General features: G+C 34.0%; 1 protein-coding gene across 4 annotated transcripts in view; it reads right to left on the bottom strand.

The window, feature by feature from the left end:
• LOC148943407 (CDK5 regulatory subunit-associated protein 3) overlaps positions 1–21,083 on the bottom strand; it is a 63,585-nt gene that overhangs the window by 4,050 nt on the left and 38,452 nt on the right. For 3 of the 4 annotated variants that reach the window (XM_089100969.1, XM_089100970.1, XM_089100968.1), the window contains exons 5-9: positions 20,070–20,340; positions 17,644–17,747; positions 13,543–13,851; positions 10,694–10,881; positions 806–977 (exon numbers count right to left, since the gene is read on the bottom strand). In XM_089100969.1, coding sequence (XP_088957095.1) covers positions 806–977; positions 10,694–10,881; positions 13,543–13,851; positions 17,644–17,747; positions 20,070–20,340 — 1,044 coding nt within the window. Of the gene's footprint in view, positions 1–765; positions 978–10,693; positions 10,882–13,542; positions 13,852–17,643; positions 17,748–20,069; positions 20,341–21,083 lie in introns of all 4 variants that reach the window. The other variant, XM_089100972.1, reaches the window with a different exon arrangement.

The following is a 21,083-nucleotide window of genomic DNA, read 5'->3' as shown; positions in this document are numbered from 1 at the left end:
CAAGTCAATCAGAAAGTTTTATTATAAAGTCCTAAGCTTTTTAGAAATAAAAACTACTTTGGAATGGAATTGTGATGTTATACAGTGATACAGTGGGATTGATCTCTGCTTGGAAATGCAGTACCTTGGGCTCAATCTTGGCTGCCAAAAGGACTTCAAACTGCATAGATTATATATTAGCGACCCCTGTAGTAGCGCAGTGAGTTTGATTTCGACTTGGTAAATCGGGACCCCGAGTTCGAACTCAGCTGTAGTGACATACACCAGGGTTCGGAATTTGATTCCGGTGATGAATCTCAACAAAAAAGAAAAATATATACAGAGGAAGAAGAATCATGCTTCTATCTTAATTAATCCGCATACCAATGAGATAAAATCGATTATGAATAGGCTTGACGTTAAATAGAATCTTGACGTCAGCTAGATCTTGAATGTTGGCATCAGTTATATTTCATCAGTTACGATGGCATCAGTTATGATGAATCAGTTATGTTGCCTCATAATTCGTATCAGTATCATAACTCGAATCATAACTTGAATCAGTTATAATGAATCAGTTATATGGCATCATAAATCGAATCAATATCATAACTCGAATCATAGCTTGAATCAGTTATGTGGCATAAGTTATGATGAACCATTATATTATGCCCGCTAAGAAGGTTGTCAAGCTTTGGGTTTTTCGTAGGTATAATACGAGTATTTTGATTGTAAATAGGTTTTAGCATTCCATAATTTTGATCTAAATTACGAAATAAAAATCACCTTCATTAAATTTAATTGTCGGGGCAACTAGTAGATTTACCTTTCTTTGAAGTTCAACCATTTTTTCACCAACTTTTTTGACAGTAATAACGATCTCTGCTACTTCTTCTGAAGCGGCCTGACGTCTTTCAATAAATATGGATCTTTTGTTCTCAAACTTGGAAGAAAGCGACTTCTGATGTAACAAATTTGAGACGACACGATCAACATACCTATAAAAATACCGTATATGCATGTATTTATCAAAAAAATAATATTAAAAAAATTTAATCTATGACAAAAAAAAGAGTTGAAAATAACAAAAGAGTTCCAAACAGTTGAAAATTCTTTTAATAAGAACGCTTGATTTCTTTAATAGTAATTAGAAAAATAATTGATATACTTATATGCTCTGAAGACCTTTTAAATCAATATGTTAAGAAGCCCCGTTCTTTAGCTATTAACCAAAACAAAAAAGTTAGTAAGGTTGTCCATGGATGGGAAGGGGGGACTAGAGAGTTGAAGTCCAGATTTTCAAAGTATGATTTTAATAGGATTACTCTCTGTAAGCAAAGCTATATATTAACCCTTTTGTTCCAAAGCAAAAATCAAATTATAATTGATTTACGAGAGAAGAGCTAAATTTGGTCTTATTCTGGCGGTTTCATATGATCAGGGGTGGGCTCATATGACGAGGGTTTTGGCGTGCAAGGTGTTGGTATTACGAATGATGGCTGTGAATCTTCAATGGGAACTATTGGACCGGGTAAGATCTAGGGCGCTTCAGGGGCAGCGTCAAAAGATGCATATGGGCGTTGGCTATCGAATGGATCCATGACCATCCCCCTTCTACTTCTGCCTTTAGGGTCTAAATCGTCACGTCCATAGGCCCAACGATCTGATCTTCTCGATGACCCATTATTGCCTTCTGCACGACGATCAGCATGAAACCGTCAATTATCGAAGGGATCAATGTTAGTCCGTTCTTTATTTGCCCCTGTAGGGTTTCAGTCGTCACGTTAAGAAGGTTCTAATCTTCCCAGTGACATAAATTTTGACTCCTAAGGCTTCACTTTATTTTTGAAAAGGACTTGAATCACCTCACTTTCAATTCGAGCAACCAAGATTCTTGATTCTGATAAGCTTTATTTGGCTCACTGAAATTATTTATGGCTACATCAAGTTGGAAAGCAATAGTGACATCGTTGTCGTTTTCACTGGATTGAAGGTGAACATTAACAAGGAGTTTTTCGTCTTTTGTGACACCTCTCAAGAGAATATTATTAGCTTTGTGCTTTAAATTCAGCTCATATGTTTTTCCAATTTCATGTTCGTTTTTGTTTTGGTGGAGATACTGTAGACTCATCACCAGATTGAATATAACAACCAGCCTCTATCAGCCAAATGACTGCAAAAGGAGATCACAATAATTGCGGATTCGGCATTCTGGCAGATTTACGGAATATGCCAAATGGAGACACGCTTTCAGCACCAGAATGAATATAACAGCCGGTCTCTATCAGTCAAATGACCGCAAATGGAGATAACAATAATTGCGGATTCGGCATTCTGGCAGAATTACGGAATATGCCAAATGGAGACACGCTTTCAGTACCAGATTGAATATAGCAGCCAGTCTCTATCAGCCAAATGACCGCAAATGGAGATAACAATAATTGCGGATTCGGCATTCTGGCATATTTGCGGAACATGCCAAATGGAGACGCGCTTTCATCACCAGATTGAATATAACAGCCAGTCTCTATCAGCCAAATGACCGCAAATGGAGATAACAATAATTGCGGATTCGGCATTCTGGCAGATTTACAGATTCTGCCAAATGCAGACACGCTTTCATCACCAAATTGAATATAACAGCCAGTCTCTATCAGTTTTCCAAAAACAAACAGAAGCAAGGCATCGACTCAGCCTTTTAGTCTGGTGCTTTTGACTAAAAGCACCAGATAAATCTGAACTCCATCTTAAAACGTACAGCAATTTGTTTTTTCCCTTTTAAAGACTTTTTGAGTGTCCGATTAATTTCTTTTGCAAAAAAATTAAATACTCTCTGATTGCAAATTTGTTTACACTTAACTCGCAACTCCAAGAGTACTTTGAAAATTTTTTTGCTTTGTTTTTAATATTCTTAAGAAAAGACCGAACCAATTTTTTTTAGAGCTGTTACTCTTTACAAGATCAAAACATCATAACACCGTTTACTAAATACCGTTATAACTATAGTACCGTTTATTATAATTATAATTATTATAGAAGATTTTAGATGACTCAGAACAAAGCAGGTTATTTGTCCGTTAAACAGAATGTCCTCAAGAAGTGAAGTTAGCTTAATCGTAATGGAATATACAAAAATATGATGATAATATTATACTTTAGAAGCAAAACTATGGAAACCCTGACAAAGAATTATGGAAAGCAGGGCGCGCAGAACGTATTGCAGCCCCTAACGGCCTCTAAATATTAAATATTAATTAAAGTTTAATTAAAATATACCTACATCGTAGTTTTCCCACTCATAACCGATTCAAACCGATTTGTCAAATCTTAGACAGCGTAATTCTTGAGGATGTTCTGTTTAACAGACAAGTACCCAAAACAGTCATCTTTTTATGTTTTTCATAAACAGAAAAATTTTCAAGAACCCAAAACAGTCAGTACCCAAACAGACAAGTACCCAAAACAGTCAGTACCCAAACCGACAAGTACCCAAAACAGTCCATCTTTTTATGTTTTTCATAAACATAAAAATTTACAAGTTCCCAAAACAGTCAGTACCCAAACAGACAAGTACCCAAAACAGTCCATCTTTTTATGTTTTTCATAAACATAAAAATTTACAAGTACCCAAGACAGTCAGTACCCAAACAGACAAGTACCCATAACAGTCCATCTTTTTATGTTTTTCATAAACATATAAATTTACAAGTACTCATAACAGTCAGTACACAAACAGACAAGTACCCAAAACAGTCCATCATTTTATGTTTTTCATAAACATAAAAATTTACAAGTTCCCAAAACAGTCAGTACCCAAACAGACAAGTACCCAAAACAGTCCATCTTTTTATGTTTTTCATAAACATACAAATTTACAAGTTCCCAAAACAGTCAGTACCCAAACAGACAAGTACCCAAAACAGTCCATCTTTTTATGTTTTTCATAAACATAAAAATTTACAAGTACCCAAAACAGTCAGTACCCAAACAGACAAGTACCCAAAACAGTCCATCTTTTTATGTTTTTCATAAACATAAAAATTTACAAGTACCCAAAACAGTCAGTACCCAAACAGACAAGTACCCAAAACAGTCCATCTTTTTTTGTTTTTCATAAACATAAAAATTTACAAGTTCCCAAAACAGTCAGTACCCAAACAGACAAGTACCCAAAACAGTCCATCTTTTTGTGTTTTTCATAAACATAAAAATTTACAAGTACCCAAAACAGTCAGTACCCAAACAGACAAGTACCCATAACAGTCCATCTTTTTATGTTTTTCATAAACATAAAAATTTACAAGTACCCAATACAGTCAGTACACAAACAGACAAGCACCCAAAACAGTCCATCATTTTATGTTTTTCATAAACATAAAAATTTACAAGTTCACAAAACAGTCAGTACCCAAACAGACAAGTACCCAAAACAGTCCATCTTTTTATGTTTTTCATAAACATAAAAATTTACAAGTTCCCAAAACAGTCAGTACCCAAACAGACAAGTACCCAGAACAGTCCATCTTTTTATGTTTTTCATAAACATAAAAATTTACAAGTACCCAAAACAGTCAGTACCCAAACAGACAAGTACCCAAAACAGTCCATCTTTTTATGTTTTTCATAAACATAAAAATTTACAAGTTCCCAAAACAGTCAGTACCCAAACAGACAAGTACCCAGAACAGTCCATCTTTTTTTGTTTTTCATAAACATAAAAATTTACAAGTTCCCAAAACAGTCAGTACCCAAACAGACAAGTACCCAAAACAGTCAATCTCTTTGTGTTTTTCATAAACATAAAAATTTACAAGTACACAAAACAGTCAGTACCCAAACAGACAAGTACCCAAAACAGTCCATCTTTTTATGTTTTTCATAAACATAAAAATTTACAAGTTCCCAAAACAGTCAGTACCCAAACAGACAAGTACCCAAAACAGTCCATCTTTTTGTGTTTTTCATAAACATAAAAATTTACAAGTTCCCAAAACAGTCAGTACCCAAACAGACAAGTACCCAAAACAGTCCATCTTTTTAGAAAATGTGCTAATTTTAGGGCCCAATTATTGCCATTTTAAATATTTGTCAGGACTGCGATAACCAGTTTTAAACATTATTATTCGAAGATTTGAATGATTTTGCACCAGCCTGTTTCGTGGATGTAATTCCTACTAATGTTGAAAATCATTTTCATTATGCTAGGAAAGTAGATAAGATAATTAGACAAGATGGAATATGAGAAAATAAATACAGTAAGGTAATTCCAAGAGTCTCATTACTTGAATGCCGCCCTCTGGAATAGCTTCCAGGACTGCATCACTAACTCTGCATCAGTACTTCGTTTAAATCACAGGTCAAAAAGTTTCTCCCTGGGCGAGACACGTGTTCTATGTGAAAATCATGGCTGTTTCTTGCAGTTTTTTATTTGATATCTTTATTTCTATGTTGCTGATTGTGTGAGTCGACTTTTTAATTAATTTAGGTACTACTCATAGGTCATTTTCTCTTCCAGTAGTTGCAACATTTATTTAAATAACTTTTTGTGTACTAATGAAAATCAAAGAATCACACCCCAAAAATGTTATTAAAAATTCTTATCGTACAAAACTTTAATCCATAAAAAAATTCACGTCAAGAACTCAAATTTGGATCAAACAAATATTTTCATGCTTAATTCCGAAACTGGCCAAACAAGCAGTAAAATCCTCCTGTTTCTTTCTTTTTTACAGAAATAGTCCAAAATACCAAATTTAATTTTCCAATCTCTCTGCTAGCTCTGATACATAGTTTGTGATTAAAGAATTCTCAACCTTAGATGGGGAAAATAGTTTATTCGCAAACCTTATATGCAAATAATAGCCACAAAAAAAAAAAAAATAAAACGACCGCAAATTAGACTATCTTACCTTAGTTCTGCCCTTGGAATGACATATGTATGGATGATAGATAGATTTATCTATCAACAAATGAAATAAAATCATTTTTATACAATCCTAGAAAGGGTTTATCCCATATTTTCCTCTCAATCATTCGGACTATCTGTGTGGGCGTTTTCTACAATTAGCCATGTATTGATACCTACTGAAAAATACTTGATTTTCAATTCAAAATCAAAGGATACTGACAAACAAGTATCGATACTGATTTGTCTGGATTTTAACGGAGTTTAGTTTCAGCTTTAACTTGTTTCGGACATCCACTGAGCATGTTGTGGTAAGATGTGGCGGTGCCAAGGTTAGGGAGGTTCCCGAAAGATATTTTTAAGTAGTCAGGCCTATCTTGTCAAGCTTCAGATTTTCCAGTGTTTTGACATAATCTACAACTCAACCTCCAATTATGACTGCTATTGCTCTTTTCTGAATAGCTTCAATTTAATTACAATATTAGCTGGTTTTCTTGACAAATGGGCTCTTAAAAGGTTCAGCGTATTCGAGTTACGGTCTTGCTTAAGTTACATAGGCAGTTTTGACACTGTCACTATCACACCCACATCGGCCCACTGCAGTACCGGTGCCGGCTTTAACTAGCTTATAAAAATGTACGGTAAACGTAAAATTAGATACACAACACCTCCGAGGACTTCAGACGAGACAACAGGAAAACGCAAGAGGTAACTTGAGGTCTTGCTTTAGAGGGGGCGAAATATGGCGATATTCGATTTGGCATGGTTAAAAGTTAATCTATATTCTTTGCAACCATCAAAGAAGGAACTTTGGAGGTTATCACTCAACTGCTGCTCTATCACTTCGGCTGTCCTCCGACCAAACCTAGTATCTACATCTGAGTTAGTTGCGAGAAAAGCGCAAAAACGTTGTTTTGCTCTATGCATTTTTACCGTCTTTATTTAAACAATCAAGTGATGATGATCATTGTATGGTGCTGCTGATTGTTTTCACTGATCAAGTGTAATTTGTCAGATACTAGATTTTGGCGTAAATGTCGATTTCTAGTATGTACATACTAGGTACGACACGAAAACAATGGTGAGCTCCTGTGCAGATACTAGGTAATATCAACGGAACCAAGCATCGGAGAATAATTTCGCTTGCACCATTGGATTCCTCGTGGTCTAATTAGGCGGGATCCAATCTTAACTAAAATTCAAATTTTTTGTAAATACTAGATTTTGTCAGAGGACAGCCGACTTGATCAGATACTACATACTTGAGAATAAAGGAGGGATTCTATTTCGCATCTATCACCTAGATATTGAAAAATACCTTCTTAGGTTAAACTTTCACTGAAATATGCTTCTTTGTAGGCATTATTGTTGAAAAAAGACAAATTTGTCCCAAACTTTCGAAAGATATATTTTGCTCCCCCCCCCCAAAAAAAAAAATCGTGAATTGACGCCACTGTACGCACATTAAGGCTGACCGGAACCTTAAGCTCTACAAACTTGAATCGCTCTTCGAAATCTCTTAGTACGGTGCTAATAAGACATATGTAGATAAAGCCGGCAAGCTTGCTCACTTACGGGGCTCCGTGTATGAGTCCTATAAGCCCATCTCCTTATAAGGAGTCCTTATTAGGCTCTATGTTTGAAAGTTTTAATCTTCAATCTAAGCATTAACATTTAAGGTTAGGAGGATTTCGGTTAATTTACTTTTAGTATTTACTTATGCTTATCTAAGGCACCACACAAAACTTTTTTGGTATAAAAACTATAAGAAGGGAAATCATTGTGCAGCATTACTATAATACCATTACTATGTTTATAGTATATTTAGTATGTAACAATCGTATTATATTAGGCCTATAATTGTTATGTAATATTTATAATTACTATATAATTAAGGTCTTGGCCAAAGTCGAAAATTACTTACAATTTATTCATTAGTAAATATTTACTATTAGTATTCTTTTGAGATTTTTTAACAAATATTTTCTTTTTGATTTAAAAAGTTTAAGGTTATACTTAAACTTAAAGGTAAACTTAAACTTAAACTACTTAAACTTAAACTTAACTTAAGTTTATACTTAAACTTTCCATATTTAATCAAGATGAAATTGCAATACAATCATATATAAAACGTGCAATTACACAGTGAGCTTAAAACTTCCTATTTATAGAAGTAAAATTCCATAGGCATTCTAGAAACAAATAAACTTCTATGAATAGCCCTCTTTTTAATGAAAAAAAATATACTGTTGATATTCTCTTTAGATAATAATGCAAGATGAAGAATATGAACTTTAAAAAGTTTTATATACTCCTTAGAAGCACTAAAAAAAAAGAATATTGGAATTCCTATTAGATATATTTGCAAAAAACCCATTGTCAAGAAATTGTACAAGTCAAATTTTTGTACAGAATGAACCCCCTACTAAACTTTGTAGAAAGAAACTTCCATAAATAGTTTCGCTTTCATGCACTAGCATAAAAATAATATGCATATTATATTCTATATATTCTTTTTTTTATATATATGCTATTTTTATATTTTTTATAAATTGTATTCTTTTTAAAAAGGCATAAAAGAGAGTCTTTGTTTTTTCGATAAGTTCTTAAGGAAAACTTAAGGGGATCTGACTTTTAATCAGGCTGACCGGCCAGAACTAGCAAAGCAACATCACTTTAATCACGTCAACTGGATTTTTAGAAAATCCCCCTTTAGTGGATTTTTTGTTGAGAAATGACCTTTTTTGGTATTATCACAGAAAGAACTGAAAAAACAAGCCCCCTCCCCACGATTTTGAAAATTTGCATCGCTTGGTCATTGATAGATTCGCCATCAACTATCAAAAACTAGCTTAAAAGAATATAACCATCCTAATTTAGCAGCCTTCCAAGATGGCATTGATGCAACATACCATATGCATAAAATATAATAAATGCATAAATTATAAAAAAAAAAAATTGCCAAATTTTTTTTTTACAAAATTTTGTTTTGTTTTTAAGTGGTGTGTTGTGGTTTATTTTGAAGTACTTTTTATGATTGTAAATTCGATTTGGTAATAACTTTAACCTATTTAAACTTTCGATTAGCGCACAGAAAAAAAATAATATGCATATAATAACCCAAATCAGACAAACAAAGAGAAATAACTAAAAAAAAATAACTAAAAAAATAACTAAAAAAAAGAGAAATAACTAAAAAAAAAAATCTCCGAATAGAACTTGATAACTTTGTGAGTATTTACTTAAAAGCTCATTGTCGGTATACAGAAAACGAAATGTTTTGATTTCCTAAATTATTTTATTCGCGGCTTAGAATTTGAAATAATGTTTTATTTTGATGCTTAGAATTTAACATCTATTTTTTAAATCCGTATAATAACTGCATATTCTTGTATACCTAAATAGTTGTGAGTAAAAGGTATATGATGTCTGAATGTCTGTTTGGGAACGTGAAATTAACTACTTCAAAATCAAACCATGCACTATATTATATATCTTTAAAACTAATTCATCATTATCAGAAACATTAATATTCAAATCTGAAAAATCATCTTCTTGAACTTCACAATGACTAGGTTCCAGAATTAACTTGTAGTTGGGTTCCCACTAAATCTTATATTATATAAAGAGTAAAAATTGCGTATATATTTATTTGTAAATATTTCATCAAAAACCACACTATATTTTTTTCTCAAAACAGTCCGAATACCATTATTCGGTGGAACAATAAACGATCTAGATGGGTCACGACTTTGAGAAATTTTGTTTCGTTCTCCCAGTCCCTTAATATTTTTCATAAATTGTCTGCTGACTGAAAGCAGAGACCCCTGAGGGTTTGAAAGCCTCAAGCATAAGTAGGAAGAGTTTCAAAACACAACCTGTTTGAGGATAAATCAGTTGGTTCCAAGCTTTTAGAGAAAGATATCTCCTTTTATAGTTATGAAGTGAGTCTTTGACTCTTAATTGCTTCGCCTTAAATGCTAACCCCTCCGACAAAAAAAAAAAAATACAATAATAATTTGTATACCAGGAAACCGAGCGAAGCTCGGTGATTATTGTTCATTTAATAAGGTTGATTGTAATAAGATAGTTGTTTGTTCCTTTTTTGATGTGAAAAAAATAATCTAGAAAATTCACTTCTTTGGGAAATTAATTTTGGATAAAACTTTTTCATATGATGACGCTACAAATGCTCAGACGTCTAATTGGTTTTACTTTTTACAGCAATTAAAATTAAATGAAATTAAAGTTGTTTTGCAAAAGAGATGTAAAAACCGTCGTCCTTTTCACCTAGCAAAGCTCGGTCCCCTGGCACTTTTATTTCAAACGATGTTTCTTTCAATTATGCGTCTTTAAAAAAAAAAAGTAAATAAATAAAAACGAAAAATGGAAAGAAGTAACAAATTAAAAGGAAAGGACAAAACAACATTGAGGATACTTTTCAGCCAGTAAATGAGATACATAACAAAGGAGAAAGGACCTTCGTCAAAGGACTGCGGCAAAGACCTTCGTCAAAGGACTGCGGCAAGGACCTTCGTCAGTACTCATATTTCTACAGAAGACTATAAGAATTTGAGCCATTTCAGTGCTCAAATTTTTACAAAAGAAAAACTAACTTTACCAAGTGCTCAATATGAACCTCTTGACAAACTTTTTTTCGGAGTGGTTTTTATTTCTTGAGCACTGGCGGGTTACTTTTTCTTTTTTTTCGATTGTGAGCACTTGAGCAGTGTAAAATCGCTAACACCACATTTTTAACTGCACATAATCCGAGCTGACAGTTTTCAAATCCCTAATCTACAAACTCACTTTTGAGAAGTCCTCATTAAAATAAGGTTCTTCAGTTTTGGTGCTTCTAACTTTGATAAAACCTCACGAACTTGTTTCAAGAATTCAGTCAATTGTTGGCTCGATGCTTCAAAAGGTGTTGACAAGCTCTGAAACTGCCTAGAACTACTGTTCAGGTCAATCAATTTTTGCTCAAAAAATCCTTCCAGCTAAAAAAGGAAAAAAAATAGATTTAGTTTATAAAGTGAAAACCACTTAGAGAAAATAAAAAAATTAATGAAAAATACCCCTAGTAAAATAGGGCCATTAGGCAAATAAATATTGATGATATACAAATATAATATTTGATCAAATGCAACTGAATGCGATAATATGCATCTACCTCGAATTTTTTTTCCTTGAATTCACGAATTTTAGCAATATCTCAGAAAATTTTCCAGTCCATCCCCATACTCCCCACAAAGGGGGCAAGAACCCCTACCTCTAGAGCCATCTTCGTCATATGACCCCCAGTGTGCCTTGAGCAGTGGCACACAAAATATCCACATTTTGCAATCAAAACTTAAGGACTCTCTTAGGTAGGTTCAATATCAAATAAAACGGAGAATAATGAAATCCTTATCGGTAACTTACCTAAAAAGAAAAGTCACAAAGAGATGACCTAAACTTCATAAACTTCCTCCAAAACCTCTATTTACAACTATGGGGCCAAAAACTTAAAAGCGGGAACATTTGGTTCATACTTATGGTTATTGTTATTACTCTCATTATTAATTATATTTATTTTTCATAGTTATATACTATTTACAGTAATAGCTATTACTTGTGATTGAAAACGAGAGAAGCCACTTGAAATATTTTAACTGAAAGCTTTTTTTATCCTTTGTAGTTTTAAAATTCCAATCAGGCTATAAGTAAGGTCATTCAAGTTTGTTCAATTGTTTAAATTCACTTTCAGACATATATTTCACGAATAAAATGATTGGCTTTCAAGCACACGTCAGAAAACCAGAACCAATAACAACTAAGCCACTTTACTATGGTACTATAGGAAACTGTTTCTGTTTATATTCAGACTGATAGTTAAGTTATTTTCATCCCTAGTATATTGGAGGCATTTCCATTGAGTACTCCTTGGACACTTTCTAAACTACTGGCAAGAACAATTACGCCCTCTGAGTTGCAAATACTGCTTACAATGACATCTATACTAATTAAAATTCGATTCCGTTTTGCTCTCTAAAATATGCAATAAAGGCCAAAACTGAACAAGAAAAAGTTCAACGCATATAAGATAGTACAAATTATTTTATTCTTCCACATCTCTATCGAACGTTAAAATCCCAGGATCCTTCTTTTGTTTATACTTTTCTCAATTTCCAACACCCATATTAAGCCTCAACCCCCAGTACGAATTCAATTACCACGCCATCTTCAAACAGAATTGCCTAGAATCCTTAACTTAATCAAAGATGGCTGTAGGATCCAAGAACATAATGTGTTTTTAGCGTCGACACTGCCAAAAAATCGCGCACACTTTAATTAAAAAAAACAACAACTCAAGCCTAAAAAGCAAAAATGAAGTCGAAGAAAGTAAAAAAAGAAATAGATAAAAAAAAGTAAACGTCATCATAAATATCCTCCTCCTCACTATTTGTAGTCAGTTATAAGGTCGTCAATATGAGGTCAACGAGCCCGAGTCCATTGCCCTCCCCCTGAATTTCAAGCATTCCCCTTATACCTCAACTACCTCAACTACCCCCCCCCAATAATGTGAAGAAAAAAACATTATACATCCCATGCCCTTTGACTATCCAGATATGGACCCCTCTTGCCCCCCCCCCCCAATAAAATGCTGGAGATTCGCCCCTGGGTTTCCCCAGAATAGTATCTTCTGTTTCTAATAATTTTTCCAAGATTGTTGTTTCGTTAAAAGTATAAATTTTTTACTTTCTTTTTTTTCGCTTCAACTTCTTCGTTTCCTCTTAACTGTGATTAATTCTCTATTCATTCTATTGACCATTTGCGGTGGTTGGGCATAACCCTTACTAATAATCTTTCCAGTTTTCGTCAGCGTTCTGTTTCATATATTTCTAAAAGAATACCCTTTTGATATAGGAAAATTGTTCCCAATCCAGGGAAATATAATAGAGGGGTGCTGGGGCAACTCTAACTTACCTGTTGTGATCATTCAGTCCTTTACACAACAGGAAGTTCCACATCCTGAGAAAAAACATTTTAAAATAATCCGGATTAGTAATTTCAGATATAGTTAAGTTTCTTCTTTTCATTCCTCCTTGGACTCGTAACCAGACTCTAGTTAATAACTACAATATACCAGACATAACATTAAAGTTAGAAAAAGCTACACAGGAAGCTCTGAAGTACTGCTCTTGGTCGACTTTCTCCTTATAATCGTCTTGTTAAATTTTTTCTATAGCTAATATTTTTCGTTTTTTCTTAGTTTTGTATTTTTCGTGTGTATTTAATTTCTTTTTACTCCTTATTCTAATCTTAATGTCCGGTACCTTTGTGGATTATAGATAAATTATTACTAATTATTATAGAGGCAGAAAAGAGAGATTTCCATCCAAAAAAGAATTTTGGAATAACAAGTTAGAACACATGAAAATCAGAATATTTGTGCCTAAGAAACCTCTCTTTTTTCTTTTGCATCATCAGATTATTTCAGAAAAATCCCCCTAGCCCCCTATGCATTTTTTACTTGTATAATTATGATTTCAGACACCATAACATATCTGCCTTCTTTTTTATTTTTAGTTTTTAAATTAGCAGTTGTGGCAAAATATAAAATTTTCCAGGACAATCACATTAAGCTTATTACATTCTTACTACAAACTTCAACATACCTCCAAAAGATTAGCAATAAACTGAACCCTGGTTCGTTTATAGTCTAAGACTGTCATAGCTTCTGTATCTCTAGCCACGCCCCCTTCAACACCACTTTCCTCGACCACAATTTCAAAGTTATTGTCACTATCTCCATTAAGCTCAGAAGCAGAAATCATCTCGATGGAACTCCAGTCAATGTCGCCGTTTTCTTCTTCTCCAAAATCAATACCACCTTGCGCGCCGTCTTCGTTAGATCCAAAGTCGATACCACCCTCATCTGTAGCACCGAAATCAATTACTTCTGAGGTAGTAATTTCAGCTGGGTCCTAAAAGAAAAACAGCAAGTCAGAACAGAAAAAATTACGATTTTAGCGAGGTTTGAATCCCTCCTGGGACCAAACAATATGGTATTGGTCTAACTTAATCTATAGGTCTACAAGGAGAGAAAGGTTAATATGGTCAGGTCATTTTGTGCTGACGACGAATGTTGTTACTACTACTACTACTACTATTAATAGTGCAAGCCCTACCAATACAGAAAGCTTACCACAGTATTTAGTCGACTAAGGCCAGCAGTGCTGCGAATGTTCGTAATCCAGCACATTCTCATAAAAGATGATTCAAAACTCTTGGCTGAGTCGAAATATAAAGTAAAACCGCCTCAAGAGGTGAAAAGAAAGTCAAAGCAAAACATTTTAGCTCCAAGAAGGATGGTGTTAAGGGGGATCGTTCGCAGCTGTGCTAGACTAAGGCGGCTTGGTGGTGTATTGAGCTATTAAAAGTTCAAGTTAGGAAGCCTTATTTATAAAAGCAAAGAGGCACCTGACATAGGACATAGGACATATGGCTTATATAGGACACTCCCGGGAAATTATATTCATAACATAAAACATTACAACAACGTTCAGACATGTAGCACGGGTTCAGAAAAAAAAAACCTTAAATTGCTCGTGATATAGCCAAAACAAACTATTAAAAAACATAAGGGCATCATAAATCGTAGTATCTCAGTATTTTTCATTAAAACTTAGTATTTGTTATTAGTATTTGTTATAATTACATAGTAATTTAGTATTTGTTATTAAAATATTTATAATTTTCAGTGCTACTACTACTGCTACTACTACTAACAACTCATTGCAGCACCAAATTGCCTGAGGCCATTGACAAATTTGGGCTATAAATTTGCCTATTAAACGGGAGGGGATAAAGTATAATGGGTCTGCATGCAAAATGTGTTAGATACAATTATTCTGCATATTGTGAAGTAAGACTTGTTTTCTGACATCAAACTGTCCCAAGAAAGATTGACCTCTTAGCCACATTATACACACTTTCAGGAATCATCTTACTTACGGTGGGACGAACATTACGCATAGAAAAACCAGACGCGTTGATATCATCCGTGGTCTCCTAAATTGACTCTGGTTTCTAGCACTGGCACCTATGGCACCGTAGCTATGGCACCGTGCTACAATTACCAAAGCATTACTAAAACGATCAGGTGTTAAAGAGTGTGAAATATCACGGATAAATTGATACTTATAAAAGATAAAAAGATCAACTAGTAGTAATAATACTTTACTTAAAAAATAAATTTAAGAATGTAAGTTCTGTAGATTATTCTTGAATCTAAGATTCAAATTTTTCATAAATTATGCTGAGTTCCATATATAAACTGGGAGAGAAATTGCCTTCAAGGTCTTAGATGTTGTCAAGTTTTACATATGTTGAATATTAGCAAAAATGAGAGACCTATATTTTGCCCAGTAGAATTCCTGGCCCAAGATTCATTTCTCATTCAGTTTCGAGCCTTTTTTCTTTTTTTATTATTTGACAGATAAATACTTTTTGAAAAAAACGATATATGCACAATTTATTGCACTGTAGTCTTCATAAAAAATCTATTGCTAAAATCTATATTTAACAATATATATCCCCTATATTTGATATCCCATGAAAAGGATATTTCTATTTTGTGTCCTTATAATAGAACAATCTTAGAGACTTAATCGCTTGAAGAATTCCTCTCCATATTGAAACAAATCCCAAATTCTTTACTACGATAAGAAATGGGGCGTTTTTTGGGCAAAATATAAAACTTTGTTCCTGTGCTGGATCACCTCTGCAGACGATATCCCTTAAAGAATATCCACTTTTGGTTCTTAGTGGCAAGGTTCTTAGTCCCTTGGTTCTTTGTTGAACCTTGATCCTTCAAGGAACCTTGAACCTTGAACCAAGGAACCTTGAACCAATGAACCTTGATCCTTCAAGGAACCTTGAACCTTGAACCAAGGAACATTGGTCCTTCAAGGGACCTTCAAACTTGAACCTTGAACGAAGGAACCTTGATCCTTCAAGGAAATGTCCCCATCCCTCCTTGGGTTAAACCAATCCTGAAGGCTTGATTGCTCGAAGAAACTTTGAGCTCTGACAACTTTAGAGTTTCCCATCATCCTACAAGACTTGATTAATATTAAGTATAGTGGACCAGGGAGTGACTCTTTTTTAAACTATGTAACTATACCCCCATAGACTTGATAATTAAATGTGTCTCCACAGATACGATACATTTTTTTTTCGAGCAAACTCAAAACCACAGGAATGATTTTTGAGACCCTGCATTAACCGTATACCAGCGCTAGATCAACCTTGGAGATTTTTCACTTGAAATATCTTTAATTCTGACTGTTTTTTAGCCCCCCCCCCCCTCTTCGGACACCAGCAAATGCAAGCTTTCGACTCCTACTTTAGGGCAAGGGGTTGTATTTCAGATCTCCAAGAAACTTCATAACTGAGTTAGTTCCATTCCCGAGACTTAATTGCTGAAAGAGGCTTATATTTTTTTTTTTGGGGGGGGGGGGGAGGGGGCTTCTCAAAGAGAATATTTCCACATCCCTTCTTGAGACTTTATTGTTAAAAGTTTTAGATTATAACAAAAATTACTCTCGGGGGACGAAGACTGGGTATTTTAATTATTTCCTTAAACTATTTCTGAACATTAAAAAAATATATAGTTTTTAGACTAAAATTTCACGTTGATGCATAAAGTAGTACGAGTATAGTGGAATTTGAGATATCAGGTGAAATGGAAACGCCACAGACACCTTAGGAAACAACAAGAGATGGAAGACAAGCACATGCCTTACCCCGTTTTTGTTCAAAATGAACAAATAAATAATAGATGACGGAATCAGGAACTTAGAAAGAAGATACAGGAAATACATAGCTTATAAGTTATTTGAACGGGAATTTTCCATTAATTATCAATAGCATCAAAAGCATGAGGAATTTTTGTAGTTGCTAAGTCGACCAAGAGTGTCAGTATAGTTGTTACTGTGAATGTCCAAAATCTTGTTAATGTCGACATTCACCGGTGAAAGTCCGAAATTCCCTTTTCTCTGCTTGGATTCAATTAGCTTTACGAATCAGCTTTTTCAGTCTTATGCAAGCTTTGATGGTAAAAGTTAAAGATAGGTTAGGTTGGGTTAGAGAAGTTAAAGCTAGGTTAGGTTAAATTAGGTTATAAAATTCAGAAAGGGTTTAAAAACTTAACCTAACCTGTAACCATCAAACCTTGAAGAAAACTGAAAAAGCTGACTGGCAATGGTGAGTAAATCCAAGGAGAAAAAAAAAAGATATTTCGGACATTCATTGATGAATGTCGACATTCACCAATTTCGGACATTCACGGTAACATAGTCATAGTAATAAACGATATTCACTGCTAATCTTCCCTTAAGCATTTTGTCTTTGCATTGGAATGTCGCTTCAATTGGCCTCAAGTGGCGCTTCAATAATGCATATTATTCATATAACTTGAAGTTTATCTTGAGTCATTTTACATTGGGATCATTGTTGTCATATGCTGCACGTTTCCACAATTTGGCCGCTTCTTGAGGTGGCTGGGCATTAAAATTTTCAAATCAGGCATTATTTTGGAAAAATTGCAACCTGGCTGCATTTTTCCTCGAAAAGTGGTGTGTTCGGTACATTTTCGCTTTTGTGGCTGCGTAATCTTACACCAGGCATCTGGCAAAACTGCTTGTGGTAATGCTTCATAGTCATCAATTGAAGATTAAGAGGGCAAAATATGAAAATAATAACCAAATACTTACCCCTCCATCGTTCAAAAGACTGGATTCGATTTTAAAAGGGACTGCTTCTACCTTCAAAGGTGGATCGGAATATTTCCATTCGTAAACCGTCGTGTTCCCTTTAGCTAAAATTAGAATACGCAATTAATAGTCTTAAACTGTTTCTGACTCGAACAAAAACAATTTAATTGATCAAACACCAGAAACTGAAAAGATCTTTATTAGCTTAAGTATTTTAGCTTATTGTATTTTTGTTGTGATTGATGTGTGTTAAGGGAGGAGTTGAGTGTTTAGTATTAAGTAACTGGTAGAAAGGTAGATGATGTTGTAGCAATACTTTGTTGTTTTTAACCCCTTCTGAGGTTAACGTAAATTAACTGATTTTTTGGGGTTTGTTTGATTACAAACCCCATATCATGCCGTGGCATTTGGTTATATTACGTTTTGTTAATAAATGATATTAAATAAATGAAAAAATAATAAATAATAAATGAACAAGAAAAAACAGCAAAAATCGCCGCATCTTTTTAGGGAATTATTATTCTAAAAAAGACAGTTTCTTATTTCTAAGAAACAGAATTCTTGGTAATTATTTAAATTACCAATTAAACTAGCATCCACATATAGAAGCCTGCCACCTTGCCGAGTGCCGGGGCCCGGCGACGAAGCCGCCGGGCTCCCGATTCTATATATATATATATATATATATATATATATATATATATATATATATATATATATATATATATATATATATATATATATATATATATATATATATATATATATATATATATATATATATATATATATATATATATATATATTATATATATGTTTTTTAACACAAAAAGAGAGAGAAAAAATGAGAAATTTGTGAAGACAGTGAATAACAAAGTTATACAATCTCTTCGAATATTTCGGTTATGAAGTCAACAGCCGTCCATAAGCGAAATACAATACAAAAAAAAAAATAAAAAGGAAACAAATTTACTCAAAATATCACATAGGTTCAGCTGAGTCTTGGCTGAACCCATGTAAGGTGAAAAGGCCTGGACTTTTCCATGTAAGGTGAGAAAGCCTAGAAATATTCGAATAGATTCTACAACTTCGTTATTCACTGTCTTCACAGATTCCACATTTTCTTCTTTCTCTTTTTGTACATGTTTTTTTTCATTTTTCACATTCATTTCATTTCAACAGGCAAAACAGAACACTTTGAAACATAGCATATCTTAAAAATGGTTAATTCCCATCATTCTCACGTTAGCTGCAATATCAGTTGTCCCTGTGTTCAGTAAAACCTTTTAAATTTGTTTTTATTTTTATTAACTGAATTTGGGGGAAAGAGAGACCTGTAAGTTGCTTAACTTTTTTATGGTGACTAATCATAATTACTTGTTTGTATATTAACAATAGCCACACCTCTTATTTGTGGTCAAGGTTGCACTAGGGGGCTTGTTTTCCCTTTGAAAATATGTGCCAAAACGAGCTTTGGTGATTATTGCAAAGAGATGAAAGCTATAATATGCACAACCCCGAATTAATTTAGACAGAACACTTTCGAGGATAGACGGGGGGATTTGCGTCTTTGCTTTAATAACAAAGCGAAATTAAACTTTTGACGGGGTCACAAACTTTCATGCAATCATAATACTGAGAAACATCTTAGGGTCCCTGAGAGACCCCTCTTCCTAAACCCCTTCAGGGGAAGCAAATGTTCCCTCCCGAAGTTCAAGTATGTTTCGACAAAAACAGAGCGATAAAAAAAACGTATCGTTCCAGCGTATCTAAAACATTATAATAGTCGACTACACCTTTTGCAGAATCTCATAAAAATTATTGAGGGAATCAATGGAAATAAAAAGGAAATAGAGAATTATATGTATGATAAATATAATTCATTATAATTATTTACTTTATTAGCGCTATTTTCCCCTGTCAGCATCTGTTATTGACAGTGTTTTTTGGACAAAAAAAAAAACTTAGGTTTATTTCACTTTTAACATAATTTTATATTCTGGCCCTTGCAAAACTTAAGCAGAAATGAATCTTGCCCAAGATTCACAAAACTGTGCCTTCAAGCAAAAACGGTCGCTTTTCCAGTTCCCGTATAGAATTAATCTGCTTTTTGCAGAGAGTTCATAAACTATATCGGGTCAACAGCCCCGATGGAATATTTTAACAGGGTAGTTCCTGTTAAAATATAAACACATCAATTAAAATCAAGAAGTTTTACTTTTCGTTTAAATAGACGGAAGGAACCAATTTGATATGAATTCTCCTGTTTATACAGCTATACCCATACCAGCTATACCCCTGTTTATACAGCTATAGCTATACCCAATGCACTAAAAGCTGCTTTGCGTCGGGGCAAAACTACAGCTATGTGACCCCAGGGTTGTCTTACCAGATTTAATTTACGATCGTAGTCTTATTTAACTTACCTACAATATGTCGAAGCACTGCCAGATTATCAGATACATTTTCTAATTTAAGCACAGTTTTCAAATAATCTTCATAGAAATTTACCACCCCATCTAGTCCTTTTGCTGCAGTAGCGACATCTTCGTATAATTTTGGAAGCTCTTCAACTAAACACGTAAATTCGGCTTGTAGTTGTTCGCCTTTCAAACCGAAATCCCTGCACATTTTGAAAAACGTGTCTCTTTGCCTTTGCGCATTTTTGCTACATTCAACTTCTTTTCGGTCACAGTCCTAAATCAAGCAAAATACAAATAATTATTCCTCTCTGTTAAATCCTTAGATAATAAATTTATTAAATGTTGTAATAAAAAATATAGCGAAAGAGTTTATCGGTGCTCGGTCACAATTGGGGGGAAGTAAGAGTAAGGATCGAAGTTGTGCCTTGTTTGGGATTCAACTACGGTTTCTCTTCGAAGTTCTGACTAGCCTAATTTCCTCTCTTCACGAGGCATCACTAGCCTAAATCTAACTTTTATTTAGGATCATCTCAAAAGTTATATACATTAGTTCTTGGACCGAGAAATCCCCAATGTACAAAACAACAGAGACAAAATATTGTTTTTTACCAAAAAATAGTAAAAGATTTTTTTTACTCCGATCAGTTTCTGTGCACTTTCAACCGCACGTTTCTGTGCCAAGAAAGCTATCATGGACCAAAAAATTAAGCCAGAGGCCAGGCCCCCAAAAACTAGGACAAGAAAATGCTTCTTTTTTCAATTGGCTTGGAACTCATATCTGAAAATCCTTGGACCAAAACAGGAAGAGGGAATACGTTTTTTTTTTAGATTGGCTTGAAATTTCCCGATCGTCTCATGGACTCAAAGGAGCACAAAATTTTATTTGGAGGGAGAAGTGTGTTAGAGAGCCAAAAATTGAACATGAACCTTATTGTCCCCAGATTAGTTTTAAACTTGCAGCCAAAAGTTCCTAGGCCAAAAGAAACGGAATATTGAAAAAAATAGTTTGAGCTTGGT

Source organism: Artemia sp. Qi Xiang Cuo, chromosome 15 (genome assembly GCF_049724085.1).
Source record: "Artemia sp. Qi Xiang Cuo chromosome 15, ASM4972408v1, whole genome shotgun sequence".
Classification (NCBI taxonomy): Eukaryota; Metazoa; Arthropoda; class Branchiopoda; order Anostraca; family Artemiidae; genus Artemia; species Artemia sp. Qi Xiang Cuo.
Note: the sequence above shows the minus strand (reverse complement) of the source record. Positions and strands in the feature narration are given on the sequence as shown.